Here is a 20830-nt window from a genome sequence, read left to right on the forward strand (position 1 = left end):
TACAACAAAAATGTCAAGACATCCACAGAGTTACAACTAAGACATCTAAGATTTGTATACAAAAAAAGAGAGATACAATCTTCTGTTTTTGTTACACCAAAATAATCACACTTACATCCTCGTTCGCACAGACTTGAGATTTTAATTGGTGAATGGGATAGACACCCATGGCAATGGCTCGATGGCCAGGTGATTTTTCTCCCTAGATAAGGTCAAAATTGGAGGAGAGAAATTAACAGGATGGATATGGCCACCCACAAAGGAAAAACAACCAAAAAAAAGTTTTTGGGGGAAAATAAGGTCCAAAAAGGAATTAAGGACAAAAAAAATATGTTTATCAAAAGTTTTTAAGAAAAAGTAAAGATGGCAGAAAAGCAAAACCGCACGCCAAAGCGCAGGCCATGTTTATTTATTAGTTTTTGGTTTTTTGGTAGGCAGCATATATTTTAAGATTTTTGAGAAAAAAAGAGAAAATTAAGTATTTTAATTTTAGTTTAGATTATTTGGAAAAAAAACACCATTAAAAGTCTAAGAGATATTGGAGCAAAAAAACACACATTTGATTTTTTTCAAATTTTTCATATAAAAGAAACAATCTCGAATTGTGAGAAAATAATTTTTTTTTAAACACAAGAAAAAAAAAAATGACAACCAAATGACAAACAAGGATTCAATCTTGGGAGTAACAAATGATTTTGAGGTAGCAGCTTGATTTTTGCAACGATGGTTAGTTTAAAAACAAAACATAGGGCGAAAAGAGCGTTTTTTATAATTTGGCAGCAACAGCAATTGGAACACAAATTTAACAAAATCATTAATAATAAACACTTAAATAAAAAACTAGATTTTTTTTTTTTTAAATAAAAACAAAGCTATTTTCATACCAAGTTCCGACAAGTCTCGGTGTGATGTACCTTCTAAGGAAAGGTGGTGGTGGTGGTGGTTTGATTTTGGATTTTTTTTTTTTGGAGTTTGATTTGTTATAATTTTTTTGATTTTTGGCAAGGCATTGCATATTTAATGGCGCACAATAAAAGAAGAAATAGGGAGATAATGTTGTGAAATAGAGTCATAATGCCCATGTGTTATTGTTACCACATTTCAACACGCACACACAGACACACGCACGCACACATAATGATAATAATCAAAAGAAAGAGAGAAAAAAAGAGAGGTATAAGTTTTTAAATCAAAAAAAAAAAAACAACAACAAAACTTAAAAATATCAATTTTTCTTGGGAATTGCTTTAACTTTTCTTCTACTCAGGTTGATGGTGTGTGTGTGTGGTTAGTTACTTAAAATTAAAACGAAAAACTTTTAATACAACTACCATTAAAAAAATTCAAATTAAATGGCTACACCAAGCTAAAGCTACTTAAAGGGTAAGCTTCTTAAATGTACTGTGGTCATATATGTATGTACATGTGGTGAAGGCGGGGGATATACTGGTGTGAGTGTGTAAGCACACAACTGGTGGGGAAATTTTGTTAAAAATCATAAGAAAAATACTTTTGATCGAGATTGTTTTTTGATAGATTTGAGAGAAATAGAATATTAGTTTTCTTTTGTTATGCGATAAGTTTAATAAATTTCTATATTAATGAAACAAAACACCACCAATTCAAAAATGGCATATTAAGGAATTCACAAAAAAACATGAAAACCATTTGTAATCATATTTTATACTAGCTAGACAGGTCCCACTCCGCTGCGCCTTCTTTCACTCTCTTATTTTATCTTTGGGGGTGCTGGTAAGGCCTTTCAGATATTTCGCCCCAATTTGGATATCATATTGACGCTCTACTCCCAAATTTCTTTCATTTGAGCCTTATATTGGTAAATAGCCTATGGTCGGTAAATATGTCCGGTATGGGGATGTTTTTGAGCGTGAGGTAGAGCCCCAAGTATCAGATTCGTGCTCTACTTTCAAATACCTTTCATCTGAGTCTAATATTGTCATTATTGGTTTAAATTTGCATTTGGCGGGCTTTGGAGGTGGGGGACCGCCCTAGACATCCCACCTTAAATAAGTATACCTGTTTTTGAGAGTATTATAAACAAACTAAATTTCGCTTAAATCGCCCCACCCATCTCCAAGATGTGGCGTTCTGAAAATAGGGTAAGGGGAGGGTCCGTCCATTAAAGTTTGGATATTAGATCTACTTCATTGTCTAAAGTTTTGGTGGTGGATTGGAGTAGTCAAAACCTTTGCCCCGAAAGTGGATAACAGGTTCATACTCTACTCCCAAAAATCACATTTGAGCTACATATCACATTAGAGCTAAAACACTTCCGTCCTAAACAAATATCAGATTTGAGCCCCTTTTTGCCATTTTCCACAAATATGTCCAGTTTGTGGGGTATGTAGGATGAGGCGGCCACCTACGCACTCAGCCCGAAAAAATATCAGCATCGTGCTCTACTGCAATTGGTTTAGGGGGAGATTTTGGGGTGAGACTACCCCCAGACACTTGGCCTCAAAATTGGATATCAAATTCGCCTTATTCTCAAATACGTATTATTTGAGCTCTCAAACAAAATCGTGCTCTTGCACAATGCTGATATTATTTCAGGGTCCGTCCCCTAAACTCCCTTCAAACCGTCATGTTTGTCTAGTGGGACATAAGCCTAGTAGACAATCATGACGGTTTGATGGGAGTTTAGAGGACGATCCCTGAAATAATATCAGCATAGTGATATTATTAATTGAATATGATTGTTTTTGAAATCAAAGTCGTGATTAAAATTTTATGCGTTTTCAATTAAAAGATGAATTGAATCCATTCATTTTTTAATTGAAAATGAAAATTAATTTTTTCAATCACAATTGTGATTGAAAATGTTGTAATTTTGAATTAAAAAATTAATTGATGCAATCATTTTTTAATCGAATCTTAAAAATTTTTCAAATATGGTAATTAAGTGAATTCAGGCTATTTTGTCCCCTACAGTATAAGCGGAAGGAGATTTCAAACACCCTTACGCGCCACATTTGGACAAATATATGGTAATACGTTGGCAGCCAGTTCTACGTGCCGGATTAATCCGATGGAGCCTTTCATCGGCCAAGAGCTGCCGCCTCAGGGCACAACACACTGCTATGACAACAACAACAAATCTTCAGGGTATCTCTACCCAACACCGAATTTTTTGGAGAATTTCGCGGGGAAGTTTTTTTTATACGGGTGTGCATGGACCTTTGCCCAAACAACGCAGCTCAAGTTCATTCCAGGAGGCAAATATCTGTGTACCAAATATTGAGGCTAATTGGAATTTTCAAAAAATGTCCACCATTTTTTAATTGGATCAATTAAAAATTAGTTGAAAGTTTTAAATATTTTTTTAATTGGATCAATTAAAAAATTAATTGAAAATTTCAAAAAATTTTATCATTTTTTTTAATTGAATATGCATGTTTTTTCAATTGAAAAATTTGTAAAGTAATTTTTCAAAAAACGGTGATTGAAACAGTTCCAATTAAAAAATAATTGGATCAACTAATTTCGCTATTGAACCGATTCCATTTTTTTTTCTCTCTAGACGGTTGTGCCCATAACTGCTGCATTTATTAACCGATTTCGGCAAAATTGCGAACAATGAGTTCTTTTAACCCTCCTGATATCCAACCTAAATCCGGTCCAGATCGGACCATATCTGGATATAGCTGTCATATAGACCGATCTGCCGATTTAAGGTGTTAAGGCTATAAAACCCACATTTATTACTCCATTTCTCTGAAATTTATAAACCTCCTGTCATCCGACCAGAAAATCAGATAATATTTTACATAGCTACCCTATAGACGCATATGCTTATGTAGGGTCGTAAGCCTTCCGCTTTCGCTAAAATTAAGAACAGTGAGAAACTGGAAATCGAACCATATTTTGATATACCTGTTATATCGACCAATCTGCCGACAAAGGGTCTAAAGCTCAGGCATATATTATCCGATATCGCTGGGATTTGAAACTGTGAGTTGTATTAAAACACCCAGATAGGATTATATTTAGATATACCGATCTGCCGGTTTAGTTACAGAAGTTACAGCTCAATATCTTTGAACTGATGGACGGACGGAAAGGCTAGATGGTCTTAAACTTTTACTAGGACCCAGACTCTACTTTATAGGCTCGGAAATAAATATATGGATATGTTGCAAACGGAATAACAAAATCAATATTACCCCATGGTGATGGGTTTAAAAAGGGGAAATAGTACGCACCACAAAAAGTGTTGCATACTTTTTGGGATTCAAAGCAGCACAAATGCAGAATTTTCCTGCAGATGAGTACACTTTATAATGCCTAATGTAAAGTTAGATCTTATTTTCAAAAGATTGCATTCAACAGATGTATGAGAAAATGAACAACTACGTTTCAATATTTGGCTTTATTTAAGTGTCTCGACAATCTGTTTAATGATGAACACCATTTCATTTGTTAAAATGGCTGCTGCCACTGGCCTTTCAAAAGTGAACTAACCCTTGAACTAATTTTGAAAAAAGTTTTTGATTTTAGTATGGATTGTTGACAAAATTTCTTGTTTCAACTTATGAAACAACTTTGCAGGTCGACATATTGCTTATTCTTAAAGACTTCTTCAAATGGCCCAAAGACCGACCACTAGATGCTATTTTTGAATTGGTGGTGATTGATCCCTAAAACTTACAACTACCTTACGTTAAATAAAAAATGTTCTCATTGCTGTCATTCTATCCAAAATAAAAGATAAGATTCTTAAAAATAATTAGTTTTGATTACAAAACTTACCTCACGTATGGTCAGTGTATGTGACATCATTTGAATATTGACTTGGGATTGACTTGTTGGTAAATTATCGCTGGAACGCGATTTAACTAAAGTTTTATTACCCGTATTTAGAACGGAACGGCTTTTCAATAGCATTTCAGTCTTTAAAAATATTCTAGAAATATATGTGGAACTGCAAGGGACAAAAAGGAAAACAGTCGATTCAATATTTCTTTCTATGAATGAGTATTGATGTAACTTACCTTAGTCCCCTAATACTAAAAGCGGCATGTAATAATTTGGCCGGTGATACTGGGATTTTTTTGCAAAACTTAACCAAAGCATTGCCAATGTCATTTTTAATATTATCTGGACTCCATTCGTTGTTCGACTGACATTCCTTATGGAATAGATTGAGAATGACCAAAGCAATGCGATAGAGTACCTTAATGCCTTCGTGAAAGAAACAATCCATAATGCGTACTAAATGCTGGAAGGGCAGACCAGCTAATATCCACCAGCACCAATCCATGAAAACGCGTTCTAGCTTAACGCCAGGACAAATACGTTGAAAATATGCAACAGCATTTTTCTGCAACAAGGGAAAAAGAAAAGAAAAACCCATATTGAATGACAATAAAGAAAGAGAATACAAATTATATAAATGCTTAAGCCTTGAATACTCCAAAAAAAACGGACTATATCAAATGTTGACGGACTTATTCACAAAACTCAATAAAGCCTTGAAATAGTTATAGTTGACAGTTCTTGAAAGGAAATCTGTCAAAAAACCTATTTCAAATATACATTAAGTTTTGTGAATAAGATCGTAAGATTGTAGGGAATATGTGGATCATGTTGGAATATTGATCCAAACGACATTTTTGTTGAAATTTCAAAAAAAATATATAATAATTCATTCATTTATAACAGTATAACACTTTTTGCTCAAGTAACTTAACTGTTATACTCAACTGTTATACTAAAATCAACTTACTTTAAAAAAGGAAATACTTATTATTCTTATTGAAATTCTTTTTTTTTTTTGTTTTGTCAATTGCCTTAACTGTTATACTCAACTGTTATACTATGATAAACTTACTTTAAAAAGGCAATACCAACTTTTCTTATTAAAATTCTTGAACAAATAGAAAAACATGTCACTAACAGTTGTTTATCTTAACTTACCGTATGTTTTTTGGCAATTTGCATAACAGTTTTCCATGTAACTTCATGCAAGAGTTTGGTTTGATTAATGAAAACTTTTTCCTTACTGCCCACCAAGGCCGCCACACAATGATAAGCTTCCTCCTCTGCAAAACAAAGAATACGCAAATTAAACAAAACATCAAAGTTTATAAATAAAACAAAATTTATAGCCATCAATAGATACATTAAAATATGCATAGACATAAAAAATAACTCAAATTGACCTCAAATCGAAGAAATTCTTTATTTTACGGTTTTTTCTGTGTTTGGGGGCCAAAATTTATTACTAACACGGGTTCTATGGCTATTCCTTTTAGACAACCCCCTTATTTGCTCCTTCTCCTCCCTAGGTTGATAACTTTTCTAGCATTAAAAGGTGTTTTGTTGAAATAGAGAGAGGAAGAGAGGAAAAACATTAAATATTTTTAATGGCAAACAGTTTAAAAACATAAACGTTCGTTGGTGATGGCTGACAGAGGCAATGAATTGCTTGGCCTGAAGCCAATCAAATTAAACTCTGAAATAAAAACGCAACATTTTTTTCTTTTTTGTTTCAAGTCAGAAAAGAAAATCTTCTCTATAAACAAAAGGCATTTAAAAAAATGATAATTACATATACTTTGCAAACAAAAAAAATTAAAAAAATTTGTTTTCATTTTCACAAGAATCGAAATGGGAACGTTGCTTGCAGGTTTTTTTTTTTTTTTTTTGGTTTTTGTGGGGTTGGTTGTTATTGTTTACATCGCTTATAATTAAATTTTTTTTATTATTAACGATAAAGAGGCCAATTAAATTAATTCAATTTATTATGGTAAAGTAAAACAAGATGGCCAAACGAACTCAAAGGAATTTTTGGAATAGAGCAATATTCATAAAAAGTTTTGAATAGATAACTCATATAAATTAGTTTGAAATAAAACATGAACAGAATCCAATTTTTTTATATATTGTTCATAAATTTTTATTCATGAAAATATTAACGAAAACATAAACCACAACACCATAACAAACCATCGTCATAAAATTAAAATATATTTTAGAAAAAATGCAATAAAATTGTGTATATACAGCATCTGCTATACCATCATCATGTTTTTGAGTTAATTTCGAACTTTTTAACTATGAGCATAACAAGAAGAATGGAATTTTTTTCCTTCTATCTATCCAATCACACAACAAAAATGATCTAAAAAAATATATATTCACATGATTTTTTGGCTCGTGATTTTTTTTCACAAAAACAAAATCTTAGATGACACATTTATTCAATGTATATATACAGAAGAAGAGAAACTGAAATCGCCTGATTCCCTATATGTATAACACTAATATACAAAATAATTGGCTAATTTAAAGTGTGACATATCCTCAATAGAAAAATTTGGATACCTGGCAAGGTCAAATATTAAAGAGTGGCAGATACGTATAAAGGGGTTTTCCAACATGAGGTGTCATTTTCAATCACCATTTTGATATTGATTCTTTGACATTTGACAAGTAGAAACTACGCCATGAAGCATCTTGTGGAACCGCAAAACAGCAAAATTGTCACATCTGTTGCTCGAAAAAACCCAGCAGTTATTATTGAGAAGCCTGTCCACCCTCAACGTTTGACTAATTACTGCGGTTAATGGTCCAGCGGGGTTAATGGACCTTTCATTTTAGAAAATGAGGTTTAATCAATAGTTACGATGAATGGATTGCGCTATCGAGTGATAAATATTAATTTTTTAATGGTTGGATTTCAATGGCATTCATCTGGACAACATTAACATTCAACAATATGGCGCCACGTGCCATGCAAACAACGTAGCTATTGCTCTTCTAGGGGAAAAGTTTCCGGACCGTGTTATCTCTGGAAGAGGTGATAACAATTGGCCAAGGAACACCTTGCATCTTCTTTCTTTAGAGCCGCATGAAAGCTAAAGTAAGTTCCAACAGCCCATCGTCAATTCAAGACCCTAAAGATAGAATTCTAGAGCCTATCGATTACATAGGGCAGCCACTTTACGATTTGGTTATGGAAAACTTCATAAATAAGCATTTGGTCCTATAAGCGTGATAGTGGTGGCCATTTCGGTGATGTTGTTTAACATAATAAACGGCATACCTTCTTCTTCTTTATTTATTAGAAATAAACATCCAATCATATGTCTCAAAAAAAGGCACATTGCTTTGAAAACCACAATAACACCCATATTGGAAACCCCTTTAGAACATAATCCTAGCAAACATCTATAAAAGCGGTGGACTGTAATGAAGAAGAATACAGTTCATATGGGTATAACACTTTTGGAGCAGTTATGTCAACTGTTACACAGTGACAGGTTTTTTTGAGAAGGAATTTCATATTGTCTATAAATTATTATCAAAAAAAAACTTAATTCGTATATGCATAAAAGTATAACAGTTTTCGCTCAATAGTGTAAACTGTTATATAATATCAACTTAGGTCGAAAACGGCATACTATCGGTGCACACGGAGTACACGGTGTCCCGATCACTGGTTGTTAGTAAGGGTGTCCCCCAAGGGTCTTTCGTCGGCCCCCTCTATGTTTTCTCTTTTCTCTATGTATGCTAACGACCCTCCTCTTCAGTTAGTCTACAGCCGAGAATATATATATGTATGCAGATGATGTTCAAATCCACCTGAGCAATCATATGTATGACATTGATCAGTGGATTCGGAATCATATAATGACGATCTGTTTGTGAGTGGGCCAATGCGAATGGTTTTTATTTGAATCCTCAGAAATCAAAGGGTCTGATTGTCCACAGGAATAAGAAATTGTCGTTAGTCGATATTGATTTCATTGTTAATTGTGAAAGGTTCGCAATAGTTACCAGCGCCAAAAAGTTCACGTTTCACAGAGTCAGCGAAAGCTAAATATGTGTATGGACTGAGCAGGATGCAGTCTTTCAATTCCTGTACAAGATTATCTTCATACAGAAACCAGGATATCTATACGACAGACTTAGATTCGCAAGATCCAATAGGGGGCAAAATCATATCATTGAGACGGCGAAGTCTAGTATCCGAATGACAATTTTATATTGGTACAATCGGTCTTTGGAATAATTTTCCATTTAAATTACAGGGCATCAGTAACGCTTTTACATTAAAAATCAGACTTTAAACCTCTTTCCTAGAACATTCAACAACATACGTTAATGTAAATATTATGATTATCTTGTTAAAGTTCAAATCATTGGCTTGTTCCTTTCTCTACCACCCTCCTTTGAGCTTGTTCACACAACAAAACGTAAAAAAAGTAGCTCTTATAGTTTTGCTACAACTTGCCATGGAGCTTGCTAGCGCGGATCGTGGGGAATTCTTCTACAACATCTCCTGGACTTTGTTCGCTCAGCCAGACTGCAAGAAGAATTCTTAAGAGAACTTTCTGCTTTTACACCTTTCTTAGGAGCTTGATCGCATAGTTCGGATGTAGAGAGAGACTTCCAACACCTTATAATTGAATCAACAAAAAATTCATTCCTGTCAACTTTTACCAAAATAAACTTAAATAATGTAAGTATAAAAGTATAACAGTTTTCTTTCAATTGCGTAAACCGTTGTGCAATATCCAATTTAACTCGGAAAGGATGTTCAATCCATGAATCAACCAAGAATTTCATAATGCGTTTAACTTTTACCCAAAACAATTGCTTAAATCGAGTATGTAAAAAAGTATAATAGTTTTCGGTCATTTGCGCAATGACCAACTAAAGTCGAAAACCAAACACAAAGTATGAATCAACAAACTATTTCATAACGCCTTATAACTTTTACCGTAAATGCTTAAATCGTGTATGTATACAAGTATAACAGTTAACTGTTAATGAAGTTAACTGTCATACAATGACTAACATCAGTCTCAAATGAAATACAATATATCAATCAAACAATTGTTTATAAATATTTACAACAAAAAGTGTGTATGCACAATAGTATAACAGTTTTTGATCGATTGCATTAACCGTTATTTAATGACCGTAATGATAATGAAAACGAAATAAAATCTTTAAATCAACAAACGATTTAATATTACTTACTAATTTTTTTCTCATAATATACCCAATTTGTATATTTATGAATATATAACTGCTTTCGGCCAATAATGTCAACTATTATACAATGATCGACTAAAGTTAAACGCATAACGAAATAGAATTTATAAATCATTAAACAACTTCATAATGCTCTTTAACCATTTCCAAAAAAAACTTATATTTACTTAAATTTTGTTTTTATAATAGTATAACAGTTTGCGGTCAAATGTGTAAACTATCATACAATGATCAGTTTATATCTAAATCGAAATTCAATCTATGCATACACAAACAATTTCATGCATAAAAACTTTTAACAGAATAAATTGAAATCGTGTAAAAATAAGTGTATAACAGTTTTCTTCCATGGCGTAAACTGTTGTACAGTGACCAAATTAAGTCGAAAACAAAACACAATATATAAATCAACGAACAATTTAATAATTCCTATTATCTTTCACCAAAAAAATACTTTATGTATAAAAGTATAACTGTTTTCAGTCCAATACGGTAACTGTTATGGAATGATAAACTAAGGTTGACAACGAAATATTATCCATAAGTCAATAAACAATTTAAAATTTTATATTAACATTTACCAAAAAATACTTTTATATAACAGTGAATTGCGTTAACTGTCATACAATGACCAGGTTATGTCGAAAAAAAAATACAAACTATGAATCAACAAACAACATCACAATGACTATTAATTTTTACCAAAGAGTATTTAAATCGTGTTTGTATAATAGTACCTTATTTTAAGGTGACCAGTAATGAAAAAATTAAATTCATATATATCATAATGAACTTTTCGAAAAGTTATATTAACTGTTATACTGTGATATGGTTGCGTGGGAAACATTTTCTTATTGCGTATTTATTTTTAGCAAAAAACAATACTTAAATAGTATATGCATAAATTTATAACAGTTGCTCAAACTGTTATACAATGACCAACTTAAGTCGAAAACGAAATACAATGTATAAATCAACGCACTATTTACTAATACGTATTAAATTGCACAAAAAAAATACTTAATGTATAAAAGTATAACAGTTTTCGGTCAAATGCGGTAACTGTCATACAATCACCAACTAAGGTTGACAACGAAATATAATCCATAAATCAATAAACAATTTGAAATTGCATATTAACATTTACCAAAAACATACTTAAACAGTGTACGCGTACAAATATAACAGTTTCCGGTGAACTGCATTAACTGTCATACAATGGCCAGCTTATATCGAAAACGAAATACAAACTATGAATCAACAAACAACTTCACAATGTCTATTAATTTTTACCAAAGATTACTGAAATCCTGTATGTATAATAGTATAACAGTTTTCAGTGAATTGCGTAAACTGTTTTACAACTTAACCAGCTTAAGTGGAAAACGAAATACGATCTATCGATCAACAAACAACTTTACAATGCCTATTAACTTTTACCAAAAAATACTGGAATCGAGTATGTATAATAGTATAACAGTTTTCACTGAATTGCGTTAACTTTTATACAATGACGAACATCAGTCGAAAAGGAAATGCAATATATAAATAAACAAACAATTTTATAATTAATGCCTATTAACTTTTAACAAAATATACTTAAATCGTATATGTATAACAGTTTTCGCTGGATTAAGTAAACTGTTATACAATGACTAACTTAAGTCGAAAACGAAATAAAATCTGTTTTAAGAGCGTCTTGGTAAAGGCAAATAAGTGGTAACGTTGAAAACGATGGAAAAATTAATTGGAAGTGTAACAATCAGAACCGTGCGGGCATATGTGTAGAACTTTGGCAGGCTTGAAATAAGGCCAAAATCCAAGCATGGAAGAAAGTCGTTAGGCTATTACTAACTTTCTTATTTGCAATATCATAAGCTATTGGTTTAAGGTAACCTCTTTTAATCATCGCCACTTTAGCTGGGGTATATTAACGCTGTCTCTCTATGTGCAACAACCCCAATAATAATATTGATTATGAACTCAATTAAATGTTCACAATAACAATCAAGATATTGTTATATTACATTTGTAATCATAATAAATCATTTGTGTTTTCCCACATGTTCATTTAAATCATTCACCTATCATCCTATCTTGGCGTGTAAAAAATAACCCTTATGATTCATAGCTGAGAAATGCGAATCAGGCAAAATGGGATGCTGTCTGACCCTTGAGACATGCGGATATGCAGGCAAATATTGTATTAACGCCTCAGCTGAAATTTCTTATCACTAATCAGAGCAGCTTGGCACATAGGCGGATGTGTTTAACTTTGTTTCAGTCTTCTCAATTCGTAGACAACAACTATCTACCTTGACTACTCAACAAAGTTAATTTAAATCTAATGATGAAAATAATAATAATGGTCAAAAGGTATAACGTTCATGCTTTTTCCTGATTTTATATTTTTTATGCTGAGTGTAATAAAATGAAAGAATAAATAAATAATAAATAATGCAAACAAAAAAAATCTATATATAAAAATAATCCTTAACTAAATATTTATTTTGTTTTGTTTACTTTTACTTATTCGTTTTATTCGAGTCTACGACTATGTCGGCCTCTAGGCTTTAGTGAAGAACATCATAGTGCAAATATTGATATTGCAATTATAAACTTATTTATTTTTGTAATATAAATTTCGTTATCAAACAATTTATTATACAAAATGGTATGCATATATAAACAAACACACAAGGCGAGACTTGACTACACAGAGTTGTTGGCGTTTATAAGCTAATTAGTCCACAACTACATTCACAAGACATGGACTACCATATCATCTATCCATTTACTCATCCATCCATCCAAGCATTCATCCATAAATCTAACTATATATGGCCCACTAGACTTGCTTGGTTCGTAGCAAGGCTGATAAGAATTCTGCAAGAAAATGATTGGATGCATGACTTAATGACTTTGCCCTATGGACCGATTGTCTTAAGCTTGTCGCTTGAGGAAGAATTACTTTGTTGTAGGAATGCGTTCATACACACATTAATGGGAAGAAAAGGTTTGAAGGTCTAGTATATTATACAAGTTGAACAACTCCATTTATTTATTGTTTTCTTTACTTAATTTATTTTAATATATATATATAGAAATCGCATACATCATTCCTTTTTTGTATAAGACGCAATCACCTTAATTATGCAATAAGTGCTAAATAAGTATCATTATTGCAAATATTGATTAAAATGGGAAAACACTCTAAGTCAAGTAAACTGAGCTATAAATAAAAAAATATAAAAATTAAATAAAGTAAGAAATTGAGTTATAAAGCAAAAAAAAACACAAATAAAATTAAATAAAATAAAATAAAATAAAATAAAAAAAAAATAAAATAATATAAAATAAAAACAAAATAAAATAAAATAAAGCAAGTAAAACGCAGTAAGTTCATCCACTCCAAACATGGATATACACTTTGTCCAAAATTTGAAAATATTTGTTAACCCAAGAAGACCTTGTCCGGAATATCATGTATGTAAGGATGTGTCTTCTATGGGCTCCAAGACCTTAATCGGAAAATTTGCAGCTATATCCAAATATCGTCCGATTTTTATCCTATTCGGCTTTCACATCGGGGACCCTAGTGCAACTCATTATTCAATATTTTAGCGAATTCGGCAACGAATGTGGCTGTTATGACCTTAAGACCACTATGCGTCGTATCCTCTACAAAATGAGTTCTCATAAAAAGCCTCAACATCACCCCTGTAGTCTCCGCCCATAATTCTATATCGTCTACTAATGTCTTAGTTTTATTTTTACCAAAATCGGGTAAAGATTGAGGCTTTTACACGCTAAAAGCACACATTAGCCATAAACGACTATTTCATCAGTTAAACATCTTTTGATATAAAAAAAACTTTAGAATTTTGTTTACGACAAAAATTGCACCAATGCCTTCCTACGATCACGCACTCAAATTCTCTGACATATGAAAGAGAACCAAAGATAAATAAGGTGAACGAACAAATTTTTCGTGAAACAAGGCATCTTTTGCCGTAAACAAAATATTCTTGGCTTAAAGGAATTTTTAATTTTTCTGAAAAAGAGCAATTCCTTGCCAAAGTTTCTAAAAGTTTTACCATAAACGAAATGAATTTTACATCAAAATGTAGTAAATTCTTGGTAATAATTTGTCTCGATTTATATCGAGTTTTCTCAGAGATCGCACTATAAAAGTTGTTGTAGATGGGCTCTCATCTGAAGAGATTAACCGCAGGAGTACCACAAGGCTCTGTCCGTTCCTATCTCTCTTTTTCTTATTTTCATAGACGATCTACTGGGTCTGGGTCTGAGTTCGAATACGAATTCATCTCCGAGTCTTCTGGTCATGTCCGAGTCTTCTGGAGATTAAAGACAGGAGAGAGATTATGGACGTAACACTCTGCCAGGATTTGCTGGCTATCTCTGAGTGGGGTCGAATGAACAGTGTACAGGTTTTAATGCACGCAAGACGCAGTGTTGTTTATTGTCGTACAAAAGATTTACTGACACTTTACAACCGTCAATATCTATCGACGGTATAGATATCAAGCAATCAGAGGCTCTTGATGTTCTGGGCACGAAGATTCAATTCGATATGGCTATGAAGATTCAATGTGATATCCGTTAGTCAAAACATGTATTCGAAGTTTCGAAGGAAGCATTCAAGTGTTTGGGCTTTCTACAGCGTGTTTGGGCTTTCACTCCCTCTGATATTCTTAATATCAGAGGGCGAGTACATCACGCCGAAGATAGAATATAACTTGCATATATGGGCCGGAGCTTCAAAATAATCCTTGGAGCTGCTTGACAGTGGCCAGAGGCGGGCGATAGTGTTTCGATGTGATATCCGACTCTATTGTTTCCCTTAAACATCTTCGAAATGTGGGTTGTGTTGCGCTTTTCTATTGATTCTTCCACGGTGTGTGTTCTTCGTAAATCAGTTTTCTGATTCCTGACTTGAGGTTGTTTGTCGGAAATACAAGATTTTCTAGAAGCGCGCACCGGTTTGTAATCGATTGGCCAGCTGATCGGACCATGCACTACCGAGAGAATACTTTTTTCGCAAGGACTGTTCGTATGTAGAATCGACTTCCGGCCGATGACTTTCCCGCTACTTACAACATCTAGAATTTCAAAGCAAATGTCAATTAACACTACTCCCTCTTTCCCCTCTCCGATCCTTAATTATCCTCTCCAACGAAATGCACTGCATATTGGCTGATTGAAAAAGAAAATTACTACCAGGGTTTAACCGTGTAAGGAAATGATACACGGTTGCTATAAAAAAGTATTACCTCAATAAAACAGATTTGTTTGTCGAAAAGATATTTCAAATGTTTAATTTTTGGCGTGTAGACCCTCAAGAATAAGTTGGTGTGGGGGCTATGTCTGTTTATGGACCTATCTTAAAGGGATTTTGTGTGTTATTTTGTTTCGAGGTATAAACGTTTATTCTCTGACAATTCTTCCTCATATAACAGAATATGATTTAATTACAGAGAAATAAGTCTCACAAATAGGTTCATCATATAATGAAGTCATGAATGAAACATTTAAAAGACTATAATGTCATATTCACAACCGAGATATGACATAAAATTCGTCTACAGTCGAAACCGTCGACAACCGTATTCCAATGTATGCCGGACTAAACTTGTAAACCAACGCTGGGTCACGTTAGGATCATCGAACACCTTGGACACCGCTTTATAAAACCCAACAACGACTTTGCCTTATTGATTCAAGAGTCAATGTGTAATTTTAAACATAATCTACCATCCAAAACAACATCAAGATCAGTAAAGGAATCTACATTATCCAATTTATAAAAACCTGTATAATAGTCACCGAGAATAGGTCCGACCCTGAAAAGAGATAACTTCTTGCGCTTCTTAAGATTAAGCGCCATGCCACCAGTCCACCAGAGAGTGTAGATCGCTCTACAAGTGTGACCAATCTATAGTGACCGATCTGGAGAATCCAAAATTACAAAACAGCTTCACATCATTTGAGAATATTAAAATTGTTGAAGATGGAATAACTGATAGAAGATCATTCAGTTATTCAGTCTTCAAGGATTTTAAGGTTCGCAGATCGCTTAACTGGAAGTAAATGTCGCTTATCCGAACAATGCTTCATTGAAAGTAACGGATAAGTGAAACGAAATGGGTGCATTTTTAATGTTTCAATTGTATCTACAGAAATAAGAATTATTGTGCCAATTTTTGGCCACTACTTTCATTTATTGGTAGGTTATCATTTGTGTGAATGCGTCGCTGCATTACGTATTATCAGTGTCGCTACGACAATGTTTGTAGTCTAAATATAAGCGCGTTGTTGTTTAACATCAAGTGGAGAAACAAACTGATTTTTTCTATATTGTTGATTAAAATATCAATGTTTCAGGGTAATTAAAACACCATGACGAAATTATTACAGCGAAGAAAACATTTGATTATAAGGTTTTTTTATCATATAATTACAGCATAATTACAATATAATGCAATTGTGAAATTGAACTTATTATCAAAATCTCATTGAATTATACTTTGCTTATATATAAAAAATTATTTTAAATTAGATATATACCTAAAGTCTTATTTATTACTCTTAAACATACTGCGCATTTAACATACATCCGAAATATATTCAACACTCCAATCCGAATTGTGCAATATTCCAAACAAAACATAATTTAAACACATATAATAGAATTTTTAAACCATATTATAAGAAATTTAACCAAAAACAAACCCCCTCAAAATTCTTTCAAATTTTTGCACGATTAATAAATTTGACTTTTTCTCTAATATATGTAGACAGTATAAAAATTAAAAAGAATTTGTTTAAGATATATGTATTAATGATTAAGAATTGGTCAAGTCAATATTCTTGATATCAAAGAACATTTATAGAATGTCAACATAAAGAATTTTTTTTTTTGGATAATATATAGGCTTTGAGAATTTATTATTGCATGATATTTATTTACATTTGAGTATATATTGGGTTGCCCAAAAAGTAATTGCGGTTTTTTCATATAGTCGGCGTTGACAAATTTTTTCACAGCTTGTGACTCTGTAATTGCATTCTTTCTTCTGTCAGTTATCAGCTGTTACTTTTAGCTTGCTTTAGAAAAAAAGTGTAAAAAAAGTATATTTGATTAAAGTTCATTCTAAGTTTTATTAAAAATGCATTTACTTTCTTTTAAAAAATCCGCAATTACTTTTTGGGCAACCCAATATAAATTGATTTATTTTTAAAGCCTGCAACATAGAATGATGTTAAATATCTTTGTCATTATGTTTGTAACTTATCAATTCTTTGAACTGAGTCGCTATAAATGATAATAGTGCTTGAAAGTCCTGATATTTTAACTTAACTTAGCAATATACCTAGGGCTGTCCGTAGAAAGCCCGCTAACATGAAGTTAGGTTAAGTTTAAGTGGCAGTCTGCCATCAGTCTCACTTTTCATCCATTGCGATACCACAGAAACAAAAGAAGGAAGATGCCTTCTAGTTCCTACCGTTGAACCATTCAGATCGCTTTAAAAAGCCCAATAATTTGCGAATGTTCACATCCGCTAAATCTGATAGCTTCTCAAAGAAATGAGAACATGAAGTTCAACGTAGGAAATTTTCATCAAATATTATAAATAGTTTAGCCGAGTTGGGATTGTAGATCAATTAAAATGGGCTTTATCTTGACATAACGGCCATTAAACCGATTTTTCTATTTGATCTATTGAGCCTTCAGTATTTTTTAGCTAAAATTTTCTTCAAAGTGTTTCGTTATGACTTCAGAACAATATGTGCCATACACATATTGTTCTGAAGTCATAACTGAATCAGTTTCTTATCTGGTATATCTGAAGTAATAACAACAATATCTCGATTTCATTTCCTGAGCAGTTTTAGGCCAATTCGGTTGAATACGTATGAGCAATTTCGCTTAAAATGTTTCGTTATGACTTCATAACAACATGTGTATGGTCTAAATCAGTTTCTTACCTGGTATACCTGACTTTTCAACCATATTAGGTGTGATGGCTTCAAAGGCCGTGCGTTGGTATGTTGTATTTGAATCGTATTAATAGCGAAAACGCATCTACGATACAATTACCACATTAACCAAGCTCGACAACCCTGTCTTTTAGCTGTACTTTTCCTAATGCATGTATTTTTGTGTAATGACAGACATTCTGTCTGTGGCAAATTACACTTCTTCCGTATTACACATGATTTTGTTCATCTGTTGGAAGTTGTATTGATGGCTTCGAACGCTAAGACAACGGCAATGGTTCTCGCTGTTGCTCCGTGTGCCCAGGTTCGAATCCTGGCCGGTCTCTGGCGATTTTTTTTATTTTTCAAATTGTTTGCCTGTTAGGGCGAGATCGAAGCCATCAATACAACTTCCAACAGATGAACAAAATCATGTGTAGTACGGAAGCGATACAAACGGAATGGCGAGATCTGTATACCTCCAATCATATGGTTGTGAGTCAAAAATACATTTGAACCAAGTTTCAGCGGACTATATATAAATTAAATGGTTATCAAACTAACCACAGACTAGCCCAGGACAGATAGATACGTCATGATCATCTTAACATCTCATGACATTCAACAATATATAGACTCGGCGATGTCACAAATCCTCCTATTCCGATGTATGACAAAATCAATATACCATTCCATCCCATGATATTAGTTAGAAAAAAGGGCCACCTTAGGTATTAACCCCTGAAAACCGGTTGTCGCTGGTATTAATTGGAGTGCAAATGTTTACAACAAAGACTCTACTACAATCCATCACTCATACACTAAGAAATCTACAGAACGCTTAGTTCCTTAGCACACCATTACAAAGCCAAACGTTCAACATCAATCAGACCAAGTAAGCACTCAACCCCAACTGACTGATAACGAATAAATCAAACAATAATCATATGAAGAAAAAAACCGAACAATAACTATAATATCAACTATACTAGGTAGTTGCAACTATAGAAGAGACATGATGATGTTGAAACAGTCAGAATCTATTAAAAGTCGTAGTAAATAAAATTCAAACTCTAGAGGCGCTAATACAACTACTAGTGCTGCGAAAGAAGCCCATCATCGTAATTGGCTTTTTTTTAATCATTTATAGTTCAAGTATGAGAGTGTGTATGTGTGTGAATTATTGCCAGTAATTTCTTTGAACAGTTTTGGAAAATTTCTTTTTTCTTTAAATCAGAAATCAGCAAAATCTTTATAATTGCTTTTTATGGCTGAGAGTTGACTGAGCTTATCTTTATATTAATTTCTAATTAAGTTTATAGTTTTATGGATGTTGGCTACATTTGTTGAATGTAGAATGTGGAAGAAAAAGTAAAGGTCATGTATAGCAAACAATGTAGGGTGAAAAAATTTAAAAAAAAAAAATTAAAAAAAAATAAATAAAATAAATAAAAAATACAAGGACAAAATAAAAATATAAAAAAAAAATAAAACCAAATTCGAAAACTAAGAAAATAATAAAAAATAAAAAAAAATAAATAAATAAATAAATAAAAAATAAAAATTGCGGCTTGTAGGGCTCAAGAAGTCAAAACGGGAGATAGGTTTATATGGGAGCTATATCAAGTTATAGACCGATTCGAACCGTATTTGGCACAGTCGTTGAAAGTCGTAAAAGAACACAACATGCAAAATTTCAAGCAAATCGGACAAAAATTGTCAAATCGGGAGATTGGTTTGTATGGGAGCTATATCAGGTTATAGACCGATTTGGACCATACTTGGAGCTATATTAGGATGTAGACCGATTTGGACCGTATTTGGCACAGTTGTTGAAAGTCGTAACAGAACAACGCATGCAAGATTTCAAGAAAATCCGACAAAAATTGCGGCTTTTAAGAACTCAAGAAGTCAAATCGGGAGGTTGGTTTGAATGGGAGCCATATCAGGTTATAGATCGATTTGGACCGTACTTGGCACAGTTGTTGGAAGTCATAACAGAACATCGCATGCAAGATTTCAAGCAAATTGGACAAAAATTGCAGCTTCCATGGGCTCAAGAAGTCAAAACGGGAGATTGGTTTGTATGGGAGCTATATCAGGTTAAAGACCGATTGGACCATACTTGGCACAGTTGTTGAAAGTCTTAACGGAACACCGCATACAAAATTTCAGCCAAATCGGAAACGAATTGCGACTTGTAAGGGTTTAAAAATCAAATCGGGATATCGGTTTATATGGGAACTATATCAGGTTATAGACCGATTTGGACCGTACAGTTGTTATAAGTCATAATGGAACACTACATTCTAAATCGTAAAAAATTGCGGGTTCCAGGGGTTCCAGAATTCAAATCGGGAGATCGGTTTATATGGGAGCTATATCTAAATATTAACCGTTATGGCCTATTAGCAATCTCCAACGACCAACATAAATAAGAATCTCTGCAAAATTTCAAGCGGCTAGCTATACGCCTTCAACCGCTATCGTGATTTCGACAGATAGACGGAAGGACATGGCTAGATCGACTCAGAACGCTGAGACGATCAAGAATATATGTACTTTATGGGGTCTTAGACGAATATTTCGAGGTTTTACAAATGGAATGACTAGTTTAGTATACCCGCATCCTAGGGTAGTGTTTATAAAAATCCGTAAAAAATTTACCAAATACATGTAAAAAAATTTTAAGAACATTTTTCATACCCACCACCGTAGGATAGGGGGTATATTCATTTAAACATTCCGTTTGCAACACATCGAAATATGAATTTCGGACCCTACAAAGTATAAATATTTTGGA

The 20830-nt window shown here is 33.0% G+C and overlaps 1 protein-coding gene across 8 annotated transcripts in view; it reads right to left on the bottom strand.

Moving 5' to 3' along the window:
* LOC106096326 (GTPase-activating protein skywalker) overlaps positions 1–20830 on the bottom strand; it is a 235194-nt gene that overhangs the window by 14387 nt on the left and 199977 nt on the right. For 3 of the 8 annotated variants that reach the window (XM_059366003.1, XM_059366002.1, XM_013264015.2), the window contains 4 exons: positions 5938–6062; positions 5013–5341; positions 4771–4942; positions 116–202 (listed from right to left, as the gene is read on the bottom strand). In XM_059366003.1, coding sequence (XP_059221986.1) covers positions 116–202; positions 4771–4942; positions 5013–5341; positions 5938–6062 — 713 coding nt within the window. Of the gene's footprint in view, positions 1–115; positions 203–884; positions 918–4770; positions 4943–5012; positions 5342–5937; positions 6063–20830 lie in introns of all 8 variants that reach the window. The other 5 variants (XM_059366004.1, XM_013264019.2, XM_059366005.1 and 2 more) reach the window with 3 other exon arrangements.

Source organism: Stomoxys calcitrans, chromosome 3, assembly GCF_963082655.1.
Source record: "Stomoxys calcitrans chromosome 3, idStoCalc2.1, whole genome shotgun sequence".
NCBI classification, from domain to species: Eukaryota; Metazoa; Arthropoda; class Insecta; order Diptera; family Muscidae; genus Stomoxys; species Stomoxys calcitrans.